The 23,735-nt window shown below is 35.4% G+C and overlaps 1 protein-coding gene across 13 annotated transcripts in view; it reads left to right on the forward strand.

Moving 5' to 3' along the window:
- The window catches only part of LOC118186517 (uncharacterized), a 102,107-nt gene extending 79,051 nt beyond the window's left edge, over nucleotides 1-23,056 (forward strand). For all 13 annotated transcript variants that reach the window (XM_035356629.1, XM_035356627.2, XM_035356628.1 and 10 more), the window contains one exon: nucleotides 21,302-23,056. In XM_035356629.1, coding sequence (XP_035212520.1) covers nucleotides 21,302-22,974 — 1,673 coding nt within the window. In that variant the 3' untranslated portion in view covers nucleotides 22,975-23,056. The remainder of the gene's footprint in view (nucleotides 1-21,301) is intronic.
- Nucleotides 23,057-23,735: the final 679 nt, after the last annotated feature.

Below are 23,735 nucleotides of genomic sequence, written 5' to 3' on the forward strand. Positions count from 1 at the left end.
TGGCCCAAGGGCTTTTGGATGGCCGAATAAGTCCTTGTGACATAAGGAACTCATATTTTTGATTTGTCATTTGGAATAAATCTGGCGACAAATGACGAGGTTTGTAAAACACAGGAGGAACTTTAGTCTCAATACTATGGAAAATTGTTGAATTCTGATTATTATTGGTTACATAAGGATTAGTGAGTTCAGGATACTCGACTAGTAATCTATCAAATTTAGAACCACTAAGAAGTAAAGATATGCCCAAATCAAAAGAATTCCCAAACAATTTATCATGCGATCACAAATTAGTTTTGGCAATTATTATCAACATCAACAAGTAATTCATATTTCTTAAGGAGATCTACACCTATATTTGGCTGATTTACAGCTGCAATGACAAATAACAAAGTGAAGGAACGACGTAAATGTAAATTCAAAGTAAGGTATTTAGTGCCAAATATGGGAATTTTAGTTCCATTGGCAGCAAATAAAACCAAATTCTGGGAAGGCTTAGAACACAGAGCTTACTTTTTTGACCATACTGACACATCCACACCAATATCAATTAAATATTTTATTTTTGAAAAGGGATCGGCCAAAAGTATATGATTCACTTGGCAGTCACTATTTTGGCGAAAGGAACACAGAGACTGATCTTTCCTTCTTTATTCCCCAAAATTTGGATAATAAAAACAAAGCTCATTTGTTTGCTGTTTATAATGGTTAATACATTTGCGTGACCTGCTACGCCTGTTCAAATGCCAGAAATTGTGCTTAGCACTTCAAGAATTACACCCCAATTTGGAGGTTAACCCACTAACTTGTTTAGTCAGCTCTGCTACCTGGAGCTCCAAATAAGCAGCAACAGATTGACTCAGAGGTCATAATAGCCATATTCACATAAGAATTGAGATGCAAGCTCAATAGCCTTATCACCTACCTTAGCCAATTTATTCAAATCATCTTCACCAACTAAAATTGACTGTGTACTATTAGGAAGCATGCAATCCACAAAGACCTTAGCAAAGGTTCAGCTACGATATTACCTGCCAAAGTGTGCATATTAGTCAATAACTGAGAAGGGCATTGGTTGCCAAGCTATAAACCTTGCAAGAGAGTATGAATTTTCGATGCTTCCGTCTCAGAATGCACTGAAATCGATCTTTTGTTTTAGGGCATCGTATTTTCTAGTAGCGGGAGGTTTTAAAATGATATCCCAACAGAATTAAGTATCTCAGAGACTATAGCAGCAACAACATGATTAAATTTTGTTAAATTAGAAGTTATGTTGGAAAGGAAGAACTGCGATTCCGTTTTCACAAACCAGGATTTGTTTTCCAAAAAGGTGGTGATTTTACCAAAACATGCGACATGTGTGTAGCCGCTGCACTTTCAGCTGCAATGTCATCAGCGGAATTTTCATCATGCAGCATTACTAGTCAACTACAACTAAGTATTACAAATATTAATACTAAATGCAACGTAAAAGGATAGAAAACCTATCATTTATCCGTATCTGTGAGGGATACACTCTGGGATGAAAATACATATCAACGAAAATAAATTCACGGCATAAAAGAATACTGTACACATTAATTTAACAGAAAAAAAAAATCATTTCCTGTGCGTAAGTCCTACCTGCACTTTGAAACATACAATAACTTGGAAAAAAAATTATCCACTAACAGCACTGACACACTAGGTTTCACAGGAATATTTCTCCTCCGTAGCTCCACAATAAAATTGTCTGCATATATACTGCTGCCATGGAATTTCAATATTCAACTTCCTTGAGCACTTCACTCTGGCCATGCATAACTACAGCAGTCTTCTTAGGTCACCAAATGTGATGGTTTATGCCATCAGACTCCACATTGTCAGAAGATTCATTAAAAAAAGTTCGAGAACTTTATCAAAACATAAAATTAACTTTATTTAAAATTAAAAGTAAAATATGCAACTAAATACGTGGTGATAAGCCGACATCAGACGTCGATCACGAACACACAGGAACAGTGAAGTACAGGTGCAAGAGAATCTCTCAGTGAAAAGTTTAGTTTTTATACTCGTACTATAGCGAGTGTGCTTGGGTACAGTGCAGCGAACATGAATACGTGCAAATGTCAAAAGGTGAATACTCCGCCTCAACATCAAGAACAAGTCAAAATTTACCATATGTTTCAGGATTATCAAGCAAACTTTCATTTATATCAAGGATTATTGTTGCAGCACTATTTTTTCACGTATTAGGAATTTTAATTAATCAAGAATTTCTATAATTGAGGATAATATTAAACAAGTAGGTCCTGTTTTGGACAGACATTGTTCACACAGTTTCAGATTCAACAAATAATCTTTATTGAAGTTTTTCCAAAAGTTATTTAATAGTTTTTCACGATATAGATGTACTTTTAAAAGAATTTCTTTAGTGCTTCATGAGTGTATTTATTTGAAAGGAGGCAAATTAGCAGGTTTCTGCCCTAGCAGAAAATGAGCAGGTGATAGAACTTGTTGCTCATTATCTTAGATGTAAGTCAAGGGTCGATGATTTATCACCACTTCAATTTCAGTCAGTAAAGTTTCCAATTCTTTCGGTAGCATTCTTTCAGTGTATTCAACCAAGAATTTTCATAATATTGTGTTGGTGGATCTCACAAGTCTCATAAAATCCACCCCATCAGGCTCCTCTTTCAATGATCTACCTCCACGGAATGCCCTTTGCAGCATAATTCTATACATCAGGATGGCTTAATACCTGCCACATCTTTCTACGCTCTACGTCAACTGCCTTGAACATATGAGCATTATCTGAGTATATTAAAGAGCACAACCCTTTTCTTTATATGAATCGACGAAAATAGTAGGAAAAATTTATTGTGATATTGTTTGTTAGTTCAAGATGAACACCTCTGGTCACTGCATGAGTAAATAATAGGATATAATACTCCATATCTTCATTTTTAGCGGAAAGTTTGACCGCATGATCCAGGCCTATAACATCGGGAAGGGATATTTTTTTCAATTCTATACGAAGGAAATGGTGCAATGACTTGTCATTGGTCAGGAGTTATAACGCTGACACAAAACACAGTTTATATTCTTATAACCCATTTCACATTTCTCTGGATCTAATTATCCAGTATTTTTCATGAGAAACATGAGAGTATTAGCTACACCTGCATGAAGGTGGGAGACAAGGGACTCGTTTGCGTGCATCACATGCCAGAAGATCCGTAAATTGAGTTTCTTGAAGAAATAATTATAGGATGTTGCTCATGAAGACATAAAGGTGATTTTTTCAGTCTTCCTCCTAATAAAAACACTCCTTCCTCACTTAGAAAAAGATTCAGTTCATAAATTTTAGTGTTTTTCAAAAACAACTGTCATACATTAAAACTATTAATTTCATCATGAAAATGTTCATATTGAATCCACTGAATATTCATGTGAATTTCTTTTATCCAATACAATTCTGCAGGCAAGGGTCCTGTTTTCTTATCGTTTTTATTTTTAAAACTGTGAATAAATCTAAAGATCCATTCAGTCTGTCACTATATTTTCCGAGATTCAATGAAAGATTAGATTTTTTTCTCTAATAGATGGTAGTATTGTGTGTATTCATTTATACACTTTTTCTGCTGTAATTCAGCATAACAAAATTCCGTTGTCACAGTAAATTTACTACGCCAAGCACTCACTGATTTAACTGACCAGTCTGGTCCAGAGTGACAAATTGCTACAACAATTGCTACAAAGCAGTTGCTCAACAATTGCTACAAAGAAGCACTTTGCATTGACTTTATACATCAACTCATTTTTCTCTCATGTCGTTTTTTTGCGTTCCTGCCTTAACCTTTCACTTTAGACCCTACATTCCTATAAAAAAATGCATGTTTAGTACGCTCCACCACCCCTCCAAATTTGTCCCATGATCTATGATTCCATGATTTATATATAAATCAAACCATTCAGAATCTAAAAAATATCTGGGTTTTTCTTTCGGTATTTTCTTCATTTTTTTATAGTGCTCGACAGAATGAAAGGGCTAGATAACACACGGAAATTAATGCAGGTCATTCTTTAATGTTTTGAATTATGATTATTATCAAAGTATGAAAAACATAACATATTTCTATCAGTTTCAGAAATTTTGATCTGGAGAAAGGCTTTTTCATTATTGGCTTTAAATGCATCTTTGTATTGTCTGAAATGCAATATTAAATCCAAAATGGAAGGATTCAAATTTGGACCTCCTGTTGGAGGCATCAAATTTCAGAGATACCTCACTGCATTTTGAAGATGCGTCAAACAGAAGGTCCAAATTTGAATCCTTCTATTTTGCATTTAACATTGACCTTAGTTTTTTTATGCATTTTTTCTTACTCTTTAGTCATTAATCACATTTGAAAAAAATCATGAAATTCACACACTAATGTATCATTTTTTAATGTTACTTCTGTTAACCCGTTAGCCGCTGGTGTTGCATTGCATATACAGTCAAAAGTTGTTAATCCGGACTCGTCGGGACTTCGGCAATTCCAGATTATCGATTTTTCCAGATTATAGATCATCAGTTTAAATCTGGTAAGATAGCATGCAGAAATTATAAAATTAAAAATATGAAACCGTAATTTATGTAATAAAAAACAATTATGATCTAAAGGGTGTCAAAATTTACAAAAAAAAAAGGCTTAATATTTATTCGTTTACTTTATTAAACATTTCTTTCAATTTAAGTTGTTTAAGTTGCTTTGTTTTTTATGTGATAATACATTCTATTTAATTCTATAAACAGACATAATTTCTTCTTCAGTTACAAAGTTCCGCTGTTCAAGTCCTATAATTGCTGTGTCGAGAATACCGACTAATTCGTCAATCCAAATTTTTTCATTTTCGATAACCTCTGTCACTTTCTTCGCTATCGGAAGCGAATTATAATGACGAGGAATTTGTTTTAAATCATATCAAAGACGGAGTACATCTAGATGAAATACTTCATTTAATAAGGAATTATAAGCCAAATAAAATAAAAACATCTGCCCTGATGATAAGGATAGTGCTGACAGATCAACTTCCAATTCATTGTGCGCCGCGGCGTTAAAGATAAAGTTTAAATAAACAAACGTTAAAGTTTAGATAAACAAAGGTTATGCCTTTATCCATTTTTTGCAGCAATTCCACTTTTTGTTTAATGGACTATGAAACATACTTTCGCTTTGTAGATCCTTTACATATTAGTAAATATATATCAGAAATTCTATTTGACATAGTCGAAAGTTCAAGCTTACTTTTATAAAATTGCTCTAACTGTCTGCGAAAAATAATAAGCCGAATCCAATTCGAAGATTAAGGAACAGCGCAATCTGCAACATTAACTGAATTAGATAATTTTAGCTTAGCTTATACCGTCCATTGTACATTAAACGTGCATTTGTAAACGTATTTTGCGCACGCGCACACGCATATTCACAGCCGTAAAGGTCTTACACGCATATTGACGCATGCGTCAATGAGAAGTTTGTAGCTTTGAGGTCCGGATTATGGGTGTCCGAATTAACGACTTTTGACTGTATAAATATAACTACCCAAGATATTTTATACCAGAAGATGATTTTGTATAGGGAATATTATGAAGATTATTTCTGTAAAAAAATATTTGCCTTTAACAATCATTTTGTTTGTAATAATTAATCGCATACTTTAAGCAAAATTTTCGACCGGGTATTTTTGCTGAAAATATTTAACGAAAGAATCGCCATCTTTATGAGTGATTTATATTTAGTCAAGATCATCGTTTATCAGAACATTATATCAGTCAGATGTTTATATTTATGTTGGGAAGGAAGGAAAAACAGGTGTAGCGTTGACGTAACGTCAGCAGGAAACAGGTAGTCAATCTCCTTTTTCACTCATTCCTTTCGATGTTCTGGTTGTTTAAAAATGCCTAGAACGAGGTATCTTACATTAGAAGAAGCCCTTCAAAGAATTTTTGGTGAAGAAACAGATGATGATAATGTTAATAATGACCAGAATGAAACTGATATTGTTGTTGTTCCCCAAGAAATTGTTGTGACAATAATGACCAGAATGAAACTGATATTGTTGTTGTTCCCCAAGAAATTGTTGTGACAAAGAAGAAAGGAATGGCAATGTTAATACTACTGGGGTAATTGAAATTCATGTAAGAAGTAAGTTTCAGCCTTTTAAAAGCAGTTATAGTCATACTAAAAAGTTTAAAAAGCACAAGATTGAAATCTTGAAGTGGATAAAAAAGGAACTGTTAGTTATGTCTCAGGAAGAACATGAAGAAAGAGATAGAAGAGAAATTATAAAAGACAAAATACAAGGTAAAACTAGTGCACAGATTTTCGATTTTCTTTTTGGTTTAGACATTTACTCTCTTCTCGTTGAACAGACAAATATATACACTCATGGGGGGGGGGAACCAGAATTTATTGCATCTGAAGCCTATATGAGAAGATTTATTGGAATATTACTGTATTATTGCTTACAGGATATCATTATTTACCTCAAGAAAAAATGTATTGGTCTTTTGATAAGGAAATTTCTGTTCTTGCTGTACGAGAATCGATATCACGTTTGCAGTTACAGGAATATGAAGCAGAATTTGCATTTACTGATAAATTATATGAGCTGATAAATTATATGAGGTTACAATACTGATAAATTATATGAGGTGAGACCGTATCTAAACTTACTAAATATCACCACTTTTTTTACTACTGGAAATATAAAGTCTCTTTTAGATTTCAGATGCGAGAATGCATTATTCCTTTTGCAAACTTCTATTGAGAGTGTAGAATTAGCCAGAAATAGATCAGCAACAGGAAGACCTAGTAAATTCAGCATTCAAAAACCATTGCATAGAGATGGCAGACATTTTATCGTAAAGTCCATTGATAACAAAAGACTTTGTTGTAAAGAGTAACATAGCCTGACTGTTTATAGATGCAAAGTATGTAATGTAGCTTTACATCATGATTCCAATCAAGCTTTTCATGCTTGAATCTTTCAATTGAAATAATCTGTATTTGTAAAAGAAATACAATGTATATTTTAATATTAAATTAATTACAAGTAAAGTGATTTATAGATTTATAAAACTTTATACAGCTAAAAAAATCCTGCGCTCCACTCGAAAGAAACATCACACGAGTACAATCATACTCACTAAACATCCGTAGTCTTATTCCACTGACGTTGCGCTAACGCAACACTCGCTTTTTCCGCAGGTAAGAGCATTTTTTAAATTTTCAATGTAAATTTATGTTATAAATGCTTAATTTAATATTTGTTATTATTTTCATGAGAAAAGAAACATTCCTTGTAGTTTTGGCGGTTAATGGGTTAACAAAAATTACACACACAACTAGGAATGTTTACATATTCTACTCTTGCCGTCTGCATCTTAAAATACCTATTGCATAATCACAATAACAGCCTTAGAATAGCACAACCAGAACACATAATATGATGGCCAGCTTACCTCTTTTTCTCTTCTACTTGAGGTTGTCAGATTCAAGTTAAGCAATACTGAAACATCAGATCTTGGCTTCATTTCTTTTCAGTGTTAAAACTTGCCACTTTAGAATGTGGCTCGTAATACATTTTATTAGTGTCAAGACTTTCAATTTTGCACTTCTCAACTTTTTCACTCTTTAACTGATTGTTTATTATGCTATCATAATTCTCCCTAAGCTATTCACCACTTTTTAGTGTATTAGTTAAAGTGACCAGATGTCACTTGGCATTATTAAATTATTACCCAAGTTTTCATGATTCAATTTCCATGACAAATGAGCTACATTATCTACCATTAGTGAAATACAAATCTTTTCCGAATTTCTCAAGGTCTGATTTATCATCAGGATTCTCATTCTGCCCTAAACCCATGTGGTCTAAGATCCAGAGCCTTTGCAAACAATCATTAATTGAATTATCATCTTTCTTCAAGTAATGAGAAAAACCAGTTGTAAAAATAGAGACACTAGACTGACTGCCTTCCAAAGATCCAACAAAATATAGAAGAAACTGCAAATAATTTCTTACTTACCCTTTTCTTTTCACCTCTTTTCCCTTTCCCAACATGAATCAGATACCAGCAATATTTTTATTTCAGCAAACTCACCATTATTGGCTAATTTAAAATTTTTCTGATGTTAATATTTCCAAAATGGTTTTTGAGGGAATTTTTATGATTGCTCCAGAAATGTTGTCTGTAACAAGAGCTTCAACTGTTGTTGAATCATTAAGCATGCTTTTAAGAGTAATTTGAATAACACTATAGAGTCAAAAGTCGTTAATTCGGACACCCATAATCCGGACCTCAAAGCTACAAACCTTCTGCGACGCATGCGCGTAAGACCTTTACGGCTGTGAATATGCGTGTGTGCATGCGGATAATACGTTTACGCATGCGCATTTAAGGTATAACGGACAGTATAAGCTAAGCTAAAATTATCTAATTCAGTTAATATTGCAGATTGTGTTGTTCCTTAATCTTCGAATTGGATCCGGCTTATTATTTTTTGCAGACTGTTAAAGCAATTTTATAAAAGTAAACTTGAACTTTTGATTATGTCAAATAGAATTTCTGATATATATTTACTAATTTGTAAAGTATCTACAAAGCGAAAGTATGTTTCGAAGTCCATTAAACAAAAAGTGGAATTGCTGCAAAAATGGATAAAGGCATAATCCTTTGTTTATCTAACCATTCCAAAATCTCTTTATCAACTTCACGCTGCTCTGCGGCGGGAAAGGGGGAAAACGCCGCGGCGCGTAATGAATTGGAAGTTGATATGTCAGCACTATCCTTATCTTCAGGGCAGATGTTTTTATTTTATTTGGCTTATAATTCCTTACTAAATGTAGTATTTCATCTCGATGTACTCCGTCTTTGATATGATGTAAATCAAATTCCTCATCATTATAATTTGCTTCCGATAGTTAAGAAAGTGACACAGAGGTTATTTAAAACGAAAAAATTTCGATTGACAAATTAGTCGGTATTCTCGACACAGCAATTATAGGACTTCAACAGCGGAACTTTGTAACTGAAGAAGAAATTATGTCTGTTTATAGAATTAAAGAGAAGGTATTATCACATAAAACGAAGCAACTTAAACAACTTACATTGAAAGAAATGTTTAATAAAGTAAACAAATAAATATTAAGCTTTTTTTTTTTTTTTTTTTTTTTGTAAATTTTGATACCCTTTAGATCATAATTGTTCTTTATTTCATAAATTACGGTTTCATATTTTTAATTTTATAATTTTTGCATGCCATCCTACCAGATTTAAACTGATGATCTATAATCCGGCAAAATCAATAATCCGGAATCGCCGAAGTCCCGACGAGTCCGGATTAACGATTTTTGACTGTATTCCATTAGCCTACCCTGGATATACCCAAAAGACAAAATATATAACCTTTCATTCATCAAAGTCTTTCATTTTAGTTCTTCTGCAAAATCAGATCTAGATTAAATGCCTTTGTGAACCAGCATCAGACATACAGACAGAAAGAAGTACAGGGGTCACCAAAACATTGCCGTGGGCAAAACTGGTACCATCCCACCGCACTAACCATCTTTGGAAGTGCACCCTGACCGAGCACGCTACTGCCATGCTTGGGCATTTGTTTACATTGTAGCATTCATAATACACAATTATATATTAATGGTGTATAATTTTCATTGCAGACAATATTGTCTAAGATATACTTTACACAGATACTTTGCAGTTGAATGGATAAATACAATAATTACAGATATATATGCATATTTCTTTTGTGTTTCAGTTTGGAGCTTTGTCGGTGGGGGGAGTATTTATCGTATGCGATACATTGTTTGTTTGGTTATTTTGTTACTCAGTTCACAGTTTTGGTTATTTTGTTACTCAGTTCACAGTTTGTAAGTTCTTTCATTATGCAGTTCATATTTCAGCATGCAGTTTATGAATTCATTTCATGGTACATAGTGTTGAGTATGTAGTACTGGTGTATCTGTCACACATTGTACAGTATAAAGTATTCATAGTTCGTAGTTTTAGTAATATGAGAAAAGTCACGGTTGTCTCAATAAATGGAGATATTTAAGTGTGTTTTCTAAAGGCACTCCTGTACAGTATGAGGGTGAGAGTGGATATTATTAGTGTTGCGTTTTCTGAACTTAGAGGATTATTTTGGGTTGTAAGTATGGATGACATAGGTCCACTCCTTGGTGGTGTAGGAAATCAATAACATTTTTTATGTTTTGGAAAACTTGATGATGAATCTTCTAAATTCTATTCCAGTGTCGGAGGGATATCGAATGTGATGGGCTGACGTTAGCGGACACTGAAACATGTAATGTTCATGGTCTTCGCTTTCCCCGCATATGCATCTATCCGACGTAGCCATATTGCGATCATAAAAATACTTTGGGAAGGGACCGTGACCCGAGATGTACTGGGTGAGGAAGTAGATTGAAATTGTGGTATTTTCATCAGCCTTGGATAGTAGTTCGAATGTATGTCGTCCTTGTTCCCATTGACATTGCCACTTTTCATTCGCCATTTGTTTTAGTTTGTACTTTAATGCTGATTTAGGCCATGGGATATGAATTTGAGATCCTGTTTGTTCTAGAGCTGCCTGCTTTGCTGGAAAATCTGCCCTTTTATTGCCTTCACAGACGTTGTGCCCTCTGGTCCATGACAGGACAAATTTCTTATTACTTGAGCTTATGATGTCTTGAATTTGCTGGGCTATTGGAGAATTTGTGTGCTATTGTTTGATGGCATGTATAAAAGACTGGCTGTCTGTGATTACGTGGATGATATCTGTTTTTATGTCCCTAAGTTGCATAATGCTGTTTAGTATGGCTATGAGCTCTGCTTGATATACACTGTTTTGCGACCGAAGGTAACCTTGCCATTCGGAGTGGAGGCCTGTTTTTGTTTTTATGGTGACACCTAGTGATGGGCAACTTCGGTGCATTCTTGTACCCGGTACGAGAGTAACGGGTACAGACAAGTACCCGGTACGAAATACCTGTTACTCAAGTAACCGTTACTTTGAAAAGTACCGAAAACCGATTTCAAGTACCGAGTACCCAAGTAACGATTTGGAGTACCAAAGTAACGAAATACCGGAGTAACGGTTTGCTGTACTGGAGTACCCTAGTAATGGTTTACTGTACCGGAGTACCCTAGTAACGATTTGAAGTACCAAAGTAGCCTAGTAACGATTTGGAATACCGAAGTGCCCTAGTAACAATTTGGAGTACCGAAATACGCAGCTAACGATTTTGTGCATTGAAGGAACTCTGCCACGTCACCACCTGTTTGATTTTATCTGTACGGAGTAAGATTTTGAATATCACAAAACATGTCAACTACGGAAGTGTCTGAGGAGCAGACCATTCATGGACACAAGGAGTGCATATCACCATTTCGCAAATACAACCAGATACTACTGTCCGCATACCAAAACTGAAGTAAGCTGAACCCTCATCGATCCTCCAGTAATGAATACCGAAATACCGAGAAGAGATGCATATTTTCGTTACAAAGTAACGAATACCGAAAAGCACCCGTTTCGGTACAGAAGTAACGAATACCGAAAAGTACCCGTTTTGGTACAGAAGTAACGAACACCGAAAAGTATCCGTTTCGGGACAGAAGTAACGAATACCGAAAAGTGCCTGTTTCGGTACAGAAGTAACGAATACCGAAAAGTACCCGTTTCGGTACAGAAGTAACGAATACCGAAAAGTACCGATTTCAGTACTGAAGTAACGAGTACTTGGATGTACCGATTTTCAGTACCCATTACATCTGAGTACCCGTTACAAAATACCCGGTTCGGTAGTACCGACTCATCACTAATGACACCGCTTCCTACCTTATTTTCGATCTTTGAGCTATCTGTGTATGCAGTAAAATCAGTTGCTGGAGGTGGCTTGTTGAGGTTGCAATGGAGATTGTAAAGACCCAGAATGGGATGTCTGTTATATTTAGATGGCTTTTCTTCATAATCTTGTGGATTGAAAATTATGCCGTTGTACATGGAATTAGGATCATTGTGGACAGTGCGTCGATTTCTGTTTGAATTGCTAGTGTTGTTTGCAGTGCATTGGTGGAGGTTGTTAAGAATGATTGGGTAATATTGATCAAGAAATCTCTTAAAATTAATTCTCTTAAATGAATTAAGAGTCTGAATTTTTCTCGCTGTCATGGGAAAAGCCCAGATAGGTGATTATTTTATTGACTACTGTCTTTAATAGAATTTTCATAATGCGATGATTAAGGCCCCAGGAATATCCTTTCATCGCCCTTAATGCTTTTGCGATTTTGGCTGTGGTTAGCTTATTTTCCTGGAGATGCGGTATCCAATTGAATTTCTGATATATGGTGAGTCCTAAGTACTTAATGGTCTTCACACATTTTATTTTATTGTTTTCAATTCACAGCATGGGGTTCCTGGTTATTGTTTGTCCTGGCTTGTGTGCGATTTTATGTGTGATATTTGAAGTTTTATTCTATGACAAAGGTTGTTGAATATATTAAGGGTGGTGTTGCAGTTTTTCTCTAGTTGTCTTCATGTAGATCCTTGGATTACGAAGGCAGTGCCTTCGGTGAAGGTTACAATCCTTGTGTGATTTGGCCACTGATGATCAATAATATTATTAAAGGTGATGTTCCAGATGTCCGCGCTCATACATGACCTTTGGGGACATCCTCTAGTTTGTTTTCTGGCGATTATGGTATTGTCACAGATTACTACGCTTTGTCTATTCTTGAGATAGTCCGTAATCATAAGGTACAGGTTTCTTGGGCATTGTATTTCCCTGAGAACCTGCTTGACAGCTGGCCACCAAGTCGGATGCATTTTGCAGGTCAAGACATAGGAGAGCCGAATGCATTTGATTGCTTTAGTTTGCTTGTATTTCGGAGACTGCTACATCTATTGTGTGAGTGGTTGAGTTTTTGGTTTTAAATCCATACTGGTTGCTACTTATTCTATTGTCTTAATATATGTAGTATTTTATTCTATTGACCAGAAGTCGTTCAAGGAGCTTTCCCATGGGTAGTAGTAGATTTATTGGTCGATATGAGCGAGGGTCCTCTGGTTTTTTGTTGTTCTTTGAGAACAATATGATTTGCCCATGCTTGAAGCAGTCCGGGAAGCAGTTGTATTTCAGGCATTTATTGTAAAGATTTAGGAGTATTTCTGGGCTGACTTTACAGATTATCTTCAAAACTTGATTTGAAATACCATCTGGGCCAGGTGCCTTTGCATTGTTGAGTGTTTTGACGAGTTGCGGTAATTCTTTCTTTGTAAATTGCCTGTCATTTGGGGTGTTTGGTGAATTAATGGCGGTTCTTAATTCTCGTTGCTCTGGGGTGTCTTCGTCCCTGTTGTCCTGTGGGAACACTTGGTCTAGGATGTTGTTTAAGGCTTCTGTCGTGACGTTGGCATGTTGTTGTGCGTGTGTATCTGTGTCGGCTTGAAAGTCTTTGAAGTAGCCTTTTTATAGAGTGTTCCATAAGTATTCTGGTTTTTGGTGCAAAAGGAGGTCCAAGATTTGAGTTAAGCTTCCGTGATTTTCTTCTTATAAATTGCCCTTTGCCTGTTGTATCCGGCTCATGCTGCTGTACGATCTTTGTCGTTTGTGCGGGACTTAAATCTTCATCTTAGCGCTTTGGTCTTTGGCGATCTGCACGCAGTTCTTTGGTCCACCAGTTAGTTTTTGTTTCATTGGTGGCTGACTTTTGTTTGAAGGATGCATGGCAGCATTCTTGAATAAGTCGTGTGAAGTGTAATGCATATACGCTGCTGGCCATTAAAATTGCAACACCATGAAGGAAAGCGAATACAAAAAAGATATTTTATGCATGTAAACAGTGTGACATGAAAACAAAATGAATAAATTTGTAATTAGTTTGGGTGTTTATAGGGGTGCAAAATTAGTAGAAACTGCTACCACGCCTAGCAGCTAAAAAGACCCTTAAACGGTTAGGCATGGAGTCAAACTTGGCTTGGATGACAGAAACGGGCAACTCATTCCATGCTGCTTCAAATCTTTGCCACACTTTATCAACCGTATTAGCTACTTTATCAACCGTATTAGCTGGAAAGGGGTGGCTGGCCAGTCTGTAAGCAACCAATGACCAGATGTTTTCAATGAGTGACAGATCTGGAGACAGCGTAGACCAGGGCAGCAATCGAATATCCTGTGTATCGAGGAAGGTCCGAACAAGACTTGCAACATGTAGTCTTGCATTATCTTGTTGGAAGATTGCGTTTGGCAGGCCTCGAAGATAGGGAACAGCCACTGGACTTAAGATGTCAGAAAAGTACCAATTTGCGTTCAAATTACTGTCGATCCAAATTAGAGATGTGCGTGTCATGTACCCAGTGGCTGCCCAAACCGTCACACCAGGTGCAGGACCCCTATGCCGATATCGAATTCAAGCACGCAACGTGTGGTCTCCTCAGAGCCTCCAAACACGTTTACGGCCATCAGAATAATTGCATGCAAAACTGGGACTCGTCTGAAAAAATGGCATTCCAGCTTTGTCTTTTGGCACACTAGAGTCGCCGTCTCTCTCTATGCTGCATTGTCAAGGAAAAAAAAGTAATGGTCACCATGCTGATAGTCCACGCTACTGCAAGCATCAACACACCTTATGAACAGATACTGGGTGTGCAGCAAGCATGCCTGTTTCCTGACTAATGGCCCGTGATGTGATTGTACGGTTTCGCAGGACTGACCTGGCAATATGTCTGTCCTCTCGGGCGTTATTCAGGGAAGGGCGTTGAGATCCTGAATGCCGTTCATTATGACCCTCAGCAACCCACTGATTCCATATTCGCATGACAGTGGTTTGATGTCGACGAGGGCGATATGACGGAGTGATAATTCACACTTTCGATAGACAACGATCCTGCCTCTACCGTATTCCGACACTTGCTGGTAAGCATTTCTTCTTATTATTTGAGGCATAACGCAATATTCAGAGCAAACTCCGACCTTGCAAAGCGCTTTCCAAATGAGAAATCCACTACATAACTTTACTTTTATATAGTGCTTCAGGTGTCATTTCTCCCTCCTGCGTTGTTCGAAATGCACTGGAATACTAATCATTTGCATATCCCAACCTCTTCTTCCTTTCATGTGATTTTGATGTTGCTTAGATCATGTCTTCCTGGTGTTGCAATTTTAATGGCTAGCAGTGTATATTGACATCTTCTTTGGATTTAGTCTGGGTGAGGATTTGTAGAATGGATTCAAGTTTTGGACTTAATAGTTTGATAAACATTTTCTCTGTGCTGCTACTAATTCGGAAGCATTTTGCCTGTATGTTTTCTATTTTATGGGCAATTTTAAAGGTGATGTATTTGTGGTCGGAGAAAGAATCATCTTCGCTGATCTTCCTATTCTGGATTTTGTGAGTTAGATGGTGTGTACTGAGAGTCAAATTGGGCCATCCTCTTCCATTGATTGTGGTGAAAGTGGGTAAATCCTCAGGGTCGTTATGTAGGATTAGATTGTCTGAGTTAATAAAGTCCTCCATTTCTGCTTTTCTTGGGGTGGTATGTGAATAATCCCCAGAGGCTGTTCTGTGCGTTAAAATCATCGTTGATCACGTGAGGGACATTGCTAATGTGGATAGTCGTCTTTATTTCTTGCAGGGTATTATCAAGGTCTTTGATAGGTGATGCATAGGCGCTAGTGAGGTAGATTTGTGATTCTGCTGTAGTAATGGATATGGTGACTATATCTTTGTGTGCTTTGATAACGAGTGGAGTCCAGGACTTATTAAGCACAATGATGGCTGCTCTCGGGGACTGTGTAATGTTTGAGTCCTGCCAGGATATGACTTTCCATGTTAGTGGTAAGTTTCTTGGGGAACCTTGGTTGCAGTATGGCTCTTGCATGAAAATTGTGTCATGATATTGCTCTGATATAAATTGTATTAAATTGTCGGTGGCTATCTTTGAATGCTGAAGGTTGATATGCAGAGCTTTAATTCCATTTTGACGATTAGATTGATGGAGGAGTGCTGTGGGATGGTGTTCTATGATATTAACATTGCTTGAAAGTTGACTACTCATTGGATTGCGTTCTGCTCTCAAAATTTCTCTGTAGCATGCACAATAGTTGACATAATGGTCACATGAGTATTCGGCACCAAAATGCTTGTTGTTTATTTCACAGTTTATGCAGTTGGGGCTATTAGATTTACATTCGCTTTCCTGATGTTTGCCGCCACAGTAAGTGCAGTGTGAATGATAGGTGCAATCCTTAGAGTGGTGGCTAAACGCTTGACAGTGATAACATCTGTGAACACCTATAAATTCTGTAATGGAACTGCTGTGCCAGCCAAAATGGACGGTTCGTAGGTTCATACATTTATGGAATGAAACAGTATTGCATTCCACAATCCATTTGATTGTGTTGTATTTGTCCTTGAGTTTAAATAGAGGCTTGAAATTGAAGATGTTGCTGTTCATAGCTTTTACAAGTGCAGTGTGTACTGCTTCAGCTGTTGTATTCGGCGGCAGTTGTTGGATGGTGTACTTAGGGGTTCTTAGCTTTGGTACCATGGTATGGATTAGATCAGTTGCTTTTTCCATCTGTTTCAGGAGGTTATCTAGCTTAGCTACATCATCTTGTGAAGTGCAATGTATTGCAAGTCCACCTTGTTTTATCGGTACTATCTTTTTTATCTGAGTTATAATGCTTTCAATCGGGAATATGTCTTGCAGTTTTTCTTGTAATTTTGGCACACTTCAGGCATCCTTTGGATAGATGAGAGGCCTTTTTTCTTTTGCCTCAGAACTTCTGCGTAGGTTTCTTTGATACTCGGTGCTTCATAGTTATCACAGTTGGTGGTGTCCTTTGGAATTTCAGGCTGTGGATGATTTGACCAGCACTGTGAGTTGTTGTTGCTGCTGTTGTATCAACGGTGCAGGGTTGTTGTTCACAGGATTTGGCGATTGCTGAAATTTCATTTTCTTTGTTGCTAGCTAGGTGATAATAGAGAGATTAGCTCTTCCTAGATAGCATTGGGAACTACGTATCTGAGGCTGTAACATGAGTTTGCAATCTCCATGCAGCGAGAGTAGATGACAGAGGCAGATGTAGGCACTGACATGTGCGACTTTGCTGAATGGGATGCTACTTCCGACAGTATGTTGGAGGTGTTTGGGGTGGGAGGGTGAGTGCCTTCAGTGTCGTCACTGGGTTTGTGTGTGTGTGATATAGTATATGGCATAATTATACAGTTGCAAAACAATTGGATGCTGACATACAATATAATACAGTAAGCAAACAAAAGTAAATAAAGTACTAAAATAATAAGATCTCTTGGTGTCTAACACAAAGAAAATTACTTGCACAATAAGTCTCAGATAAGCGATGCTGACTGAATAACAGATTTACCATGCTTTCGGAGATAATTGTGAATGCAGAATAATAATGTAATTTAAAAAAAAAAAAAAATAGAATGATAAGAGAATACTATGAATATTAAAATTAAAGCAACACTGTAAACAGGTAAATTTAGTTAAACACCACCAACAACAAAAAAGTACTAAACAAACTGTTAATGCTGGCAATACACTAGACTGGTAAGAAGTATAAAGTTTACTGAATATAAATAAATTATAACTTAAGTACCTGCTGAATGGGGATAACCACTGATAAGTTGGAAATCTACATATGAGGTGGCAGGAGGAATGAAAAATAGTGAACTTAATTAATTAATTAATTAAATTTGTTAGTGGGAGTTGAGATAAAGGAGGAGGAAAGGGTAAGGGAATTGATGTGGAATTGGTATGGAGTTGTTAGCGCATTGGAGGGATCAGAAATTAAAGAAATAAAGATTATATAATGCAATAAATTATAATTATATTAGCCGTATGCAATAAGCTGGCAAATTATTTATTATACATTGCAGAAAATTAACATTATATTAACATGTAAAGCACAGTACATGAGAATTATAATACAAAAATAATGCAGAAGATTAAAATTTTATTAACCGAGGTGCACAAAACTGGATAATCATAAAGAATATACATTACAATTTCTAAAAAGCACAATAATTGAGAATTATTGATTGAATAATTGATATTATTACTCGGAAAGCATGGTGTTTCAGAACTAAAATGATTAAACAAAGCAGAAAATTAAGATTAAAATATCCGAGAAACACAATACTCAGTTAATATTTTACACGCTATATGTTAAAAATATTACTGAAAACAGGAAATGTGAGAATCATTAAAATAAACTTAAAATATATATATACTGACAACAAGTAATATGCTCAAAAATAACCATGGGGTGTTAGAGGGAAAAGTATTAATAGTTGAGGAAATGCTACGCTAGAATAAATCACTCGTGCTCTACTGGTACGATTCTGAAAGAATATACCAATGTGCTACCGGGAAAAGAACCGAGTCCTGGATGTAAACAGTAGCACATGAGAAAGTAGTTCTTGCAAAGTCCTTTATATGGCAGTGCAGAGTTGACTTCTGTAAAAGTTTCCAAGTGACCTTAGAGGGTAAGGCAATGTAGAGGGGGCTGGACAATGGACGTTGTTCGATTATCAAGGACGAACAGGGGAATTAGGCAGGGGGAAATGAATTCCAAATTCGTAATTAAACATTAATACTTTATAAAAATAGAGCTATTGGGACTATTGGACTTTATAAAAATAGAGCTATTGGGACTATTAATTAAGATGAGATGCACATCAAAATAAAGGTAATAAGGAAGCCCACTTTGCTACTACTGTATCTCTTCAATACTCCCAAAGGATCATGAGATATAAACGTATCCTGGAAATATGCACTTTTCGACACTTTTTAAACACAAAGTATTATCACACACGATAACACTACTGCTTTCAAACTTGTATCAGGGGTGGGCGGAAAGTATCAGCTATCCAATGGTATGTCGGTTTTGGCTGGGTGAACAGATGGAGCCGAGGTATTCTTTCTATAAAAACGCTACTAAATAGCATTTCGCTGATATTGGCATTTCCTTGCTCTGTTATTAATGGCGATCGCTTAGACAATGGAGTCGAATCTTTAAAAGATCATTACTCTGCATCTATTGGACAAAATAGCATAAAACGAAAATCAAATTCAAGCTCTTGGCAATACCTTTTTGCTGATAAAAGAAAATTGTGCTATTGCGCTATAGATGATGACACTTTGTCCCCATTAAAACTGGAGCTCGCTAACCAGCATCAATTAGGATTTGGGCTAATTGGCTTCTAGTATTATCTGTGTATGAAGCCTAAATAGTGCAAGTTTCTTTCAGAAATACTGTTAAGGGCCATTCACACTGGGGTTTATCTGAGCTAACGGAGTCAGTTCCATGTGTTGACTAGCTCCGTTATGCCTGCAGTTCAGATTTTTCAACTTGCTGCTCTATGGGGGGAAAACTGGTTTTGGAGATGGGTTGGCTACGTCATTTGTCTCCGTTAGCTCAGATAAACCCTAGTGTGAACAGCCCTTTAGAGTTAAATGATAGGGATGCAACTATATTCTGCTTAGAATCTGATAATGTTACAACTTTCTGTTTAACACTAGAATGGCGGCAAAATCTTACCTACTGGAACGGCGGTAAGGGGTCATTTTGACCCTTCGATGAAAGTACTGAAATAACAATGGTAAAACACTTTTAAATGCCATACAATTGGCACAAATACATACTTTATATGTATTTCATAATTTATATTTAATATCACATGATAATTTATTGACTTTTTAAAATACTGTAAATGTATTGAGTACATGGCAATCAATTGGATCATACTACAATTACTCAAATAACTCAGGGATTTTATATAAGAATTGATTTCAAATAAATGGTTTCACAAATTAAAACTAATGTTAACTAAAATAAAACACAATTTGTATAATAATATTTTTTATGTACGTACTTGGAGGATGATTCACTCTCTAAATCCAAAAATGAGAAATGTTCTCTGATGTTTCAGTTATATCATTATGTGTGTAGCTGAATGGAATATGTAAATCATTTCATTTCAATTCCATTTTTTCTGTTTCAATTCTATTCATGTTTAAAATATTAGAGATTACCCATATGTATTAAAAATTAATGCAGTTGATACAAAAAAAATTTTTAACATTTTTCCATTGCATTTTCCGCACACAAATTTGGAACGAGTTGTACAATATTCTAGAGATTTGTTTCCATTGCATGTCTGTACTTGACACTTTTTCTCTTTATATCTGTTTTCTTTTTATGTGTTTCCCCTGAAGACTCAAGAAGGATCTTTGGGAGTTTGGAAGCCAATATGTACCACTCTTCTCCTAATTTCAGTAGAAAATCTCTCCATTTAATGGTGTTTAATGGTTGCAACCAGAAAACTATTTGATGTGTATTCGTGATATTTATAATGACAAGGAGTTTGATTTAAATCATATCAAAGACGGAGTACATCGAGATGAAATACTACATTTAGTAAGGAATTATAAGCCAAATAAAATAAAAACATCTGCCCTGAAGATAAGGATAGTGCTGACAGATCAACTTCCAGTTCAATGCGCGCCGCATTGTTCCCCCCTTGCAGAGCAGTGTGAAATTGATAAACATATTTCAGAATGATTAGAGAATCAAAGGATATGCCTTTATCCATTTTTTGCACCAATTTCACTTTTTGTTTGATGGACATCGGAACATGCTTTCGCTTTTTAGATCCTTTGGTAGCTCCAGAATCGGAAATTCTTTTTGACATAATCGAAAGTTCAAGCTTACTTTTATAAAATTGCTCTAACAGTCTGCAAAAAATAATAAGCTGGATCCAGTTAGAAGATTAAGGAACAACGTAACCAGCAACATTAACTGAAATAGATAATCAGATAATTTTAGCTTAGCTTATATCGTCCGTTATACATTAAACGCGCATGTGTAAACGTATTATGCGCATGTGTTAACGTATTATGTGTTGACACATGCGCAGAAAGTTTGTAGCTTTGTGGTCCGGATTATAGATCATTCCGGATTAAAGGCTTTTGACTGTATATGCATTTCAATTTTGTCATATAGTCATTTCCTTCTTCTGCTTGTATAAATTTCAACTGCATCAATTTACGGTGTGAAATATGTGTAATACAAACATATGATATGTGACATCTGTTATTTTATTATTTAAATATTTGAACTGTTTTAGTTTTTCATTAACGGTGCAGTTTATTTACAGTGTTAAAATTCAATAATCGAAACCTATCTCAATATTATTTAATTTTTACTTTTTCTTCACCAGAAAACCTTGCCATGGGAGTTTCCTTTGATAATGTTTTGGATGAAATGTTAAATGGTCAAGCAGAAGTTAATGCAGACACTCTTCATCCTATAGATAACCCAGCTTTGCACAGTATGAAGAGATTCTTGTCAGACTGTCCTAATTATCATCCTGATGACATAGCAAGTGTAGAAATTTTAATCCAAGAACTGGCATTAAGTAAAGAAATGGCCACACTGTATTACAAGCGTCAGGGTGAAGTAGATGAAACTGGGCATTTTGAAATTGATGACTTTATGATTATACTTATTTCCTCATTTCAAGTTAAAATGGTGGCAACATTTTGTTCAGAAACATTTTGTATTGATGCTGCTATTGGAAAAAATAGGTATGATTATCAAGCAGTATCAGTTCTGACTGTTGATGAAAATGCAATCGGTTACCCGTTTGCAACTTGTATTACAAACCGTACAGATGTTAAAGCGATGGCTTGTTTTTTTAAGAGTGTTAGGGCTAGTCTTAGCAAAGAACTCAAATGCAGTATTTTACTTACGGCTGATATACCTGGAATTGTGAAGGCTTGGTCAGCAGTTATGGGCGAACCTAAATATCATTTACTTAGCTCATGGCATGTAATTAAAACTTTACAAAAACATCTTGGAAAAATTAAAATTCCACAGTATCGAACACCTGTGTTTCAGTATCTCCAGGTTCTAATTCATGAATCTAGTACTGAACGTTTTGAAAACTTATTAGTATGCTTTGAGAATGACTTGAAAGAAAATCCAAGTACTAGTTTATATTATGATTACTTTCAGAAGAATTATTTCAAACGTATTAAACAGTGGGCCTTATGTCATCGAGTAGAACTGGGCATAAAAACTAATAAACATTTTGAGGCTTTTCATGAAATTATCAGGTGTATTTATGTAGATGGCAAAAAAAATCATCGATTGGATAATTATCTTAAAGCTTTGTTAAAATTAACCAGAGATAAACTTTTTGATAGAAGGAGTATATCTTTAAAGAAAAAGCCTACTCAAATAAAACATGACATGCAGGAAAGTCATGCAAAAGGTAGATTAATAGCAAAAAATAAAGTCACATATGTTTCTGAAGGATCTTACAGAGTAGCATCTGAGCACCAACTAAATTATTCCTATATTGTTACAAAAGAGAATGTTGATCATTTGACTTGTGATTTGACCTGTACAGCATGCAAAATATGCATTCACATGTATAGTTGTACATGTATAGATTATTTAGTGAAATTTACTATCTGTAAACACATACATGCATGTATAATATCCACTTGGCCAGATGTTGTTGTTCCTGAGTGTTATGATGAAACATTTTGTCAAATTAATGATGTTTCTGATGTAGTAACAGTCCAGTTAAATGAGAAAGACATTTCCACAATGTCGCCTATTATAAATTTAGCTGGAGAAATAATAGTATCTTCTAATGCTGTAACTGAAATAACAGAAGATGCCTACAATAAAGTAATCGAATATTTGGAACTAGCAAACAATATTCTAAAAAATGCAATGAGTGGAACACAGCAAATTCAATCTTTAGTAGTGCCTAGTGTATCTGAAATTCCAGATTCTACAGGAGAAATACAAGTTGCCACCAAAAATATTCTAATGTATGATCACACATATATTGTCCTTAATGAAAATCTTGAATGTTAATGCAATAAAAGATATTTATGTAATATTTTGAGCCTAAGAAGAACTCAGCATTAAAAAAATTAAAAATTTTTATATAATTAAATCATTCTATTCTTGATATTTATTTTTCAAGTTTTAAAAAATAGGTATGCAGCAACACTTCTGTGTAGATTTAAAAACTAGTGATTTTCAATCGCACTCCCACCAGTACGATTTATAATAGGTTTCTCTTGACTTCATTTTGTTCTTAAAATGCTTAATAATCATTACGAAACTATGTTTAATATTTCATAAAGTGCACTCAAAAATGTGATTTTTAGCATCTGAAATAATTTTGTTCTCTCCCCCCCTCAGATTATCCCTAAAAGTTAAACTTTGTCTTTTTGTCCGTGATATTTATTTTTCAAGTTTTAAAAAATAGGTATGCAGCAACACTTCTGTGTAGATGTAGAACTAGCGATTTTCAATCGCACTGTCACCAGTACGATTTATAATAGGTTTTTCTTGACTTCATTTTGCTCTTAAAATGCTTAATAATCATTACGAAGCTAAGTTTAATATTTCATAAGGTGCACTCAAAAATATGACTTTTAGCATCTGAAATAATTTAGTTCTCTCCCCTCCAGATTATCCCTAAAAGTTAAACTTTGTCTTTTTGTTCATGAAATATTGTTGTCTGCTACTTTATTGATGGAATAATCAAGCAAGGCAAATCTGAAATGTCCAGTCAAGCAATATTGCGATTGATCTGATGTATATTAACCAATGAGCACAGAACATGG

The sequence above is a fragment of the Stegodyphus dumicola genome, chromosome 7 (assembly GCF_044657685.1).
Source record: "Stegodyphus dumicola isolate Sdum_Otavi_A_Nest chromosome 7, ASM4465768v1".
Classification (NCBI taxonomy): Eukaryota; Metazoa; Arthropoda; class Arachnida; order Araneae; family Eresidae; genus Stegodyphus; species Stegodyphus dumicola.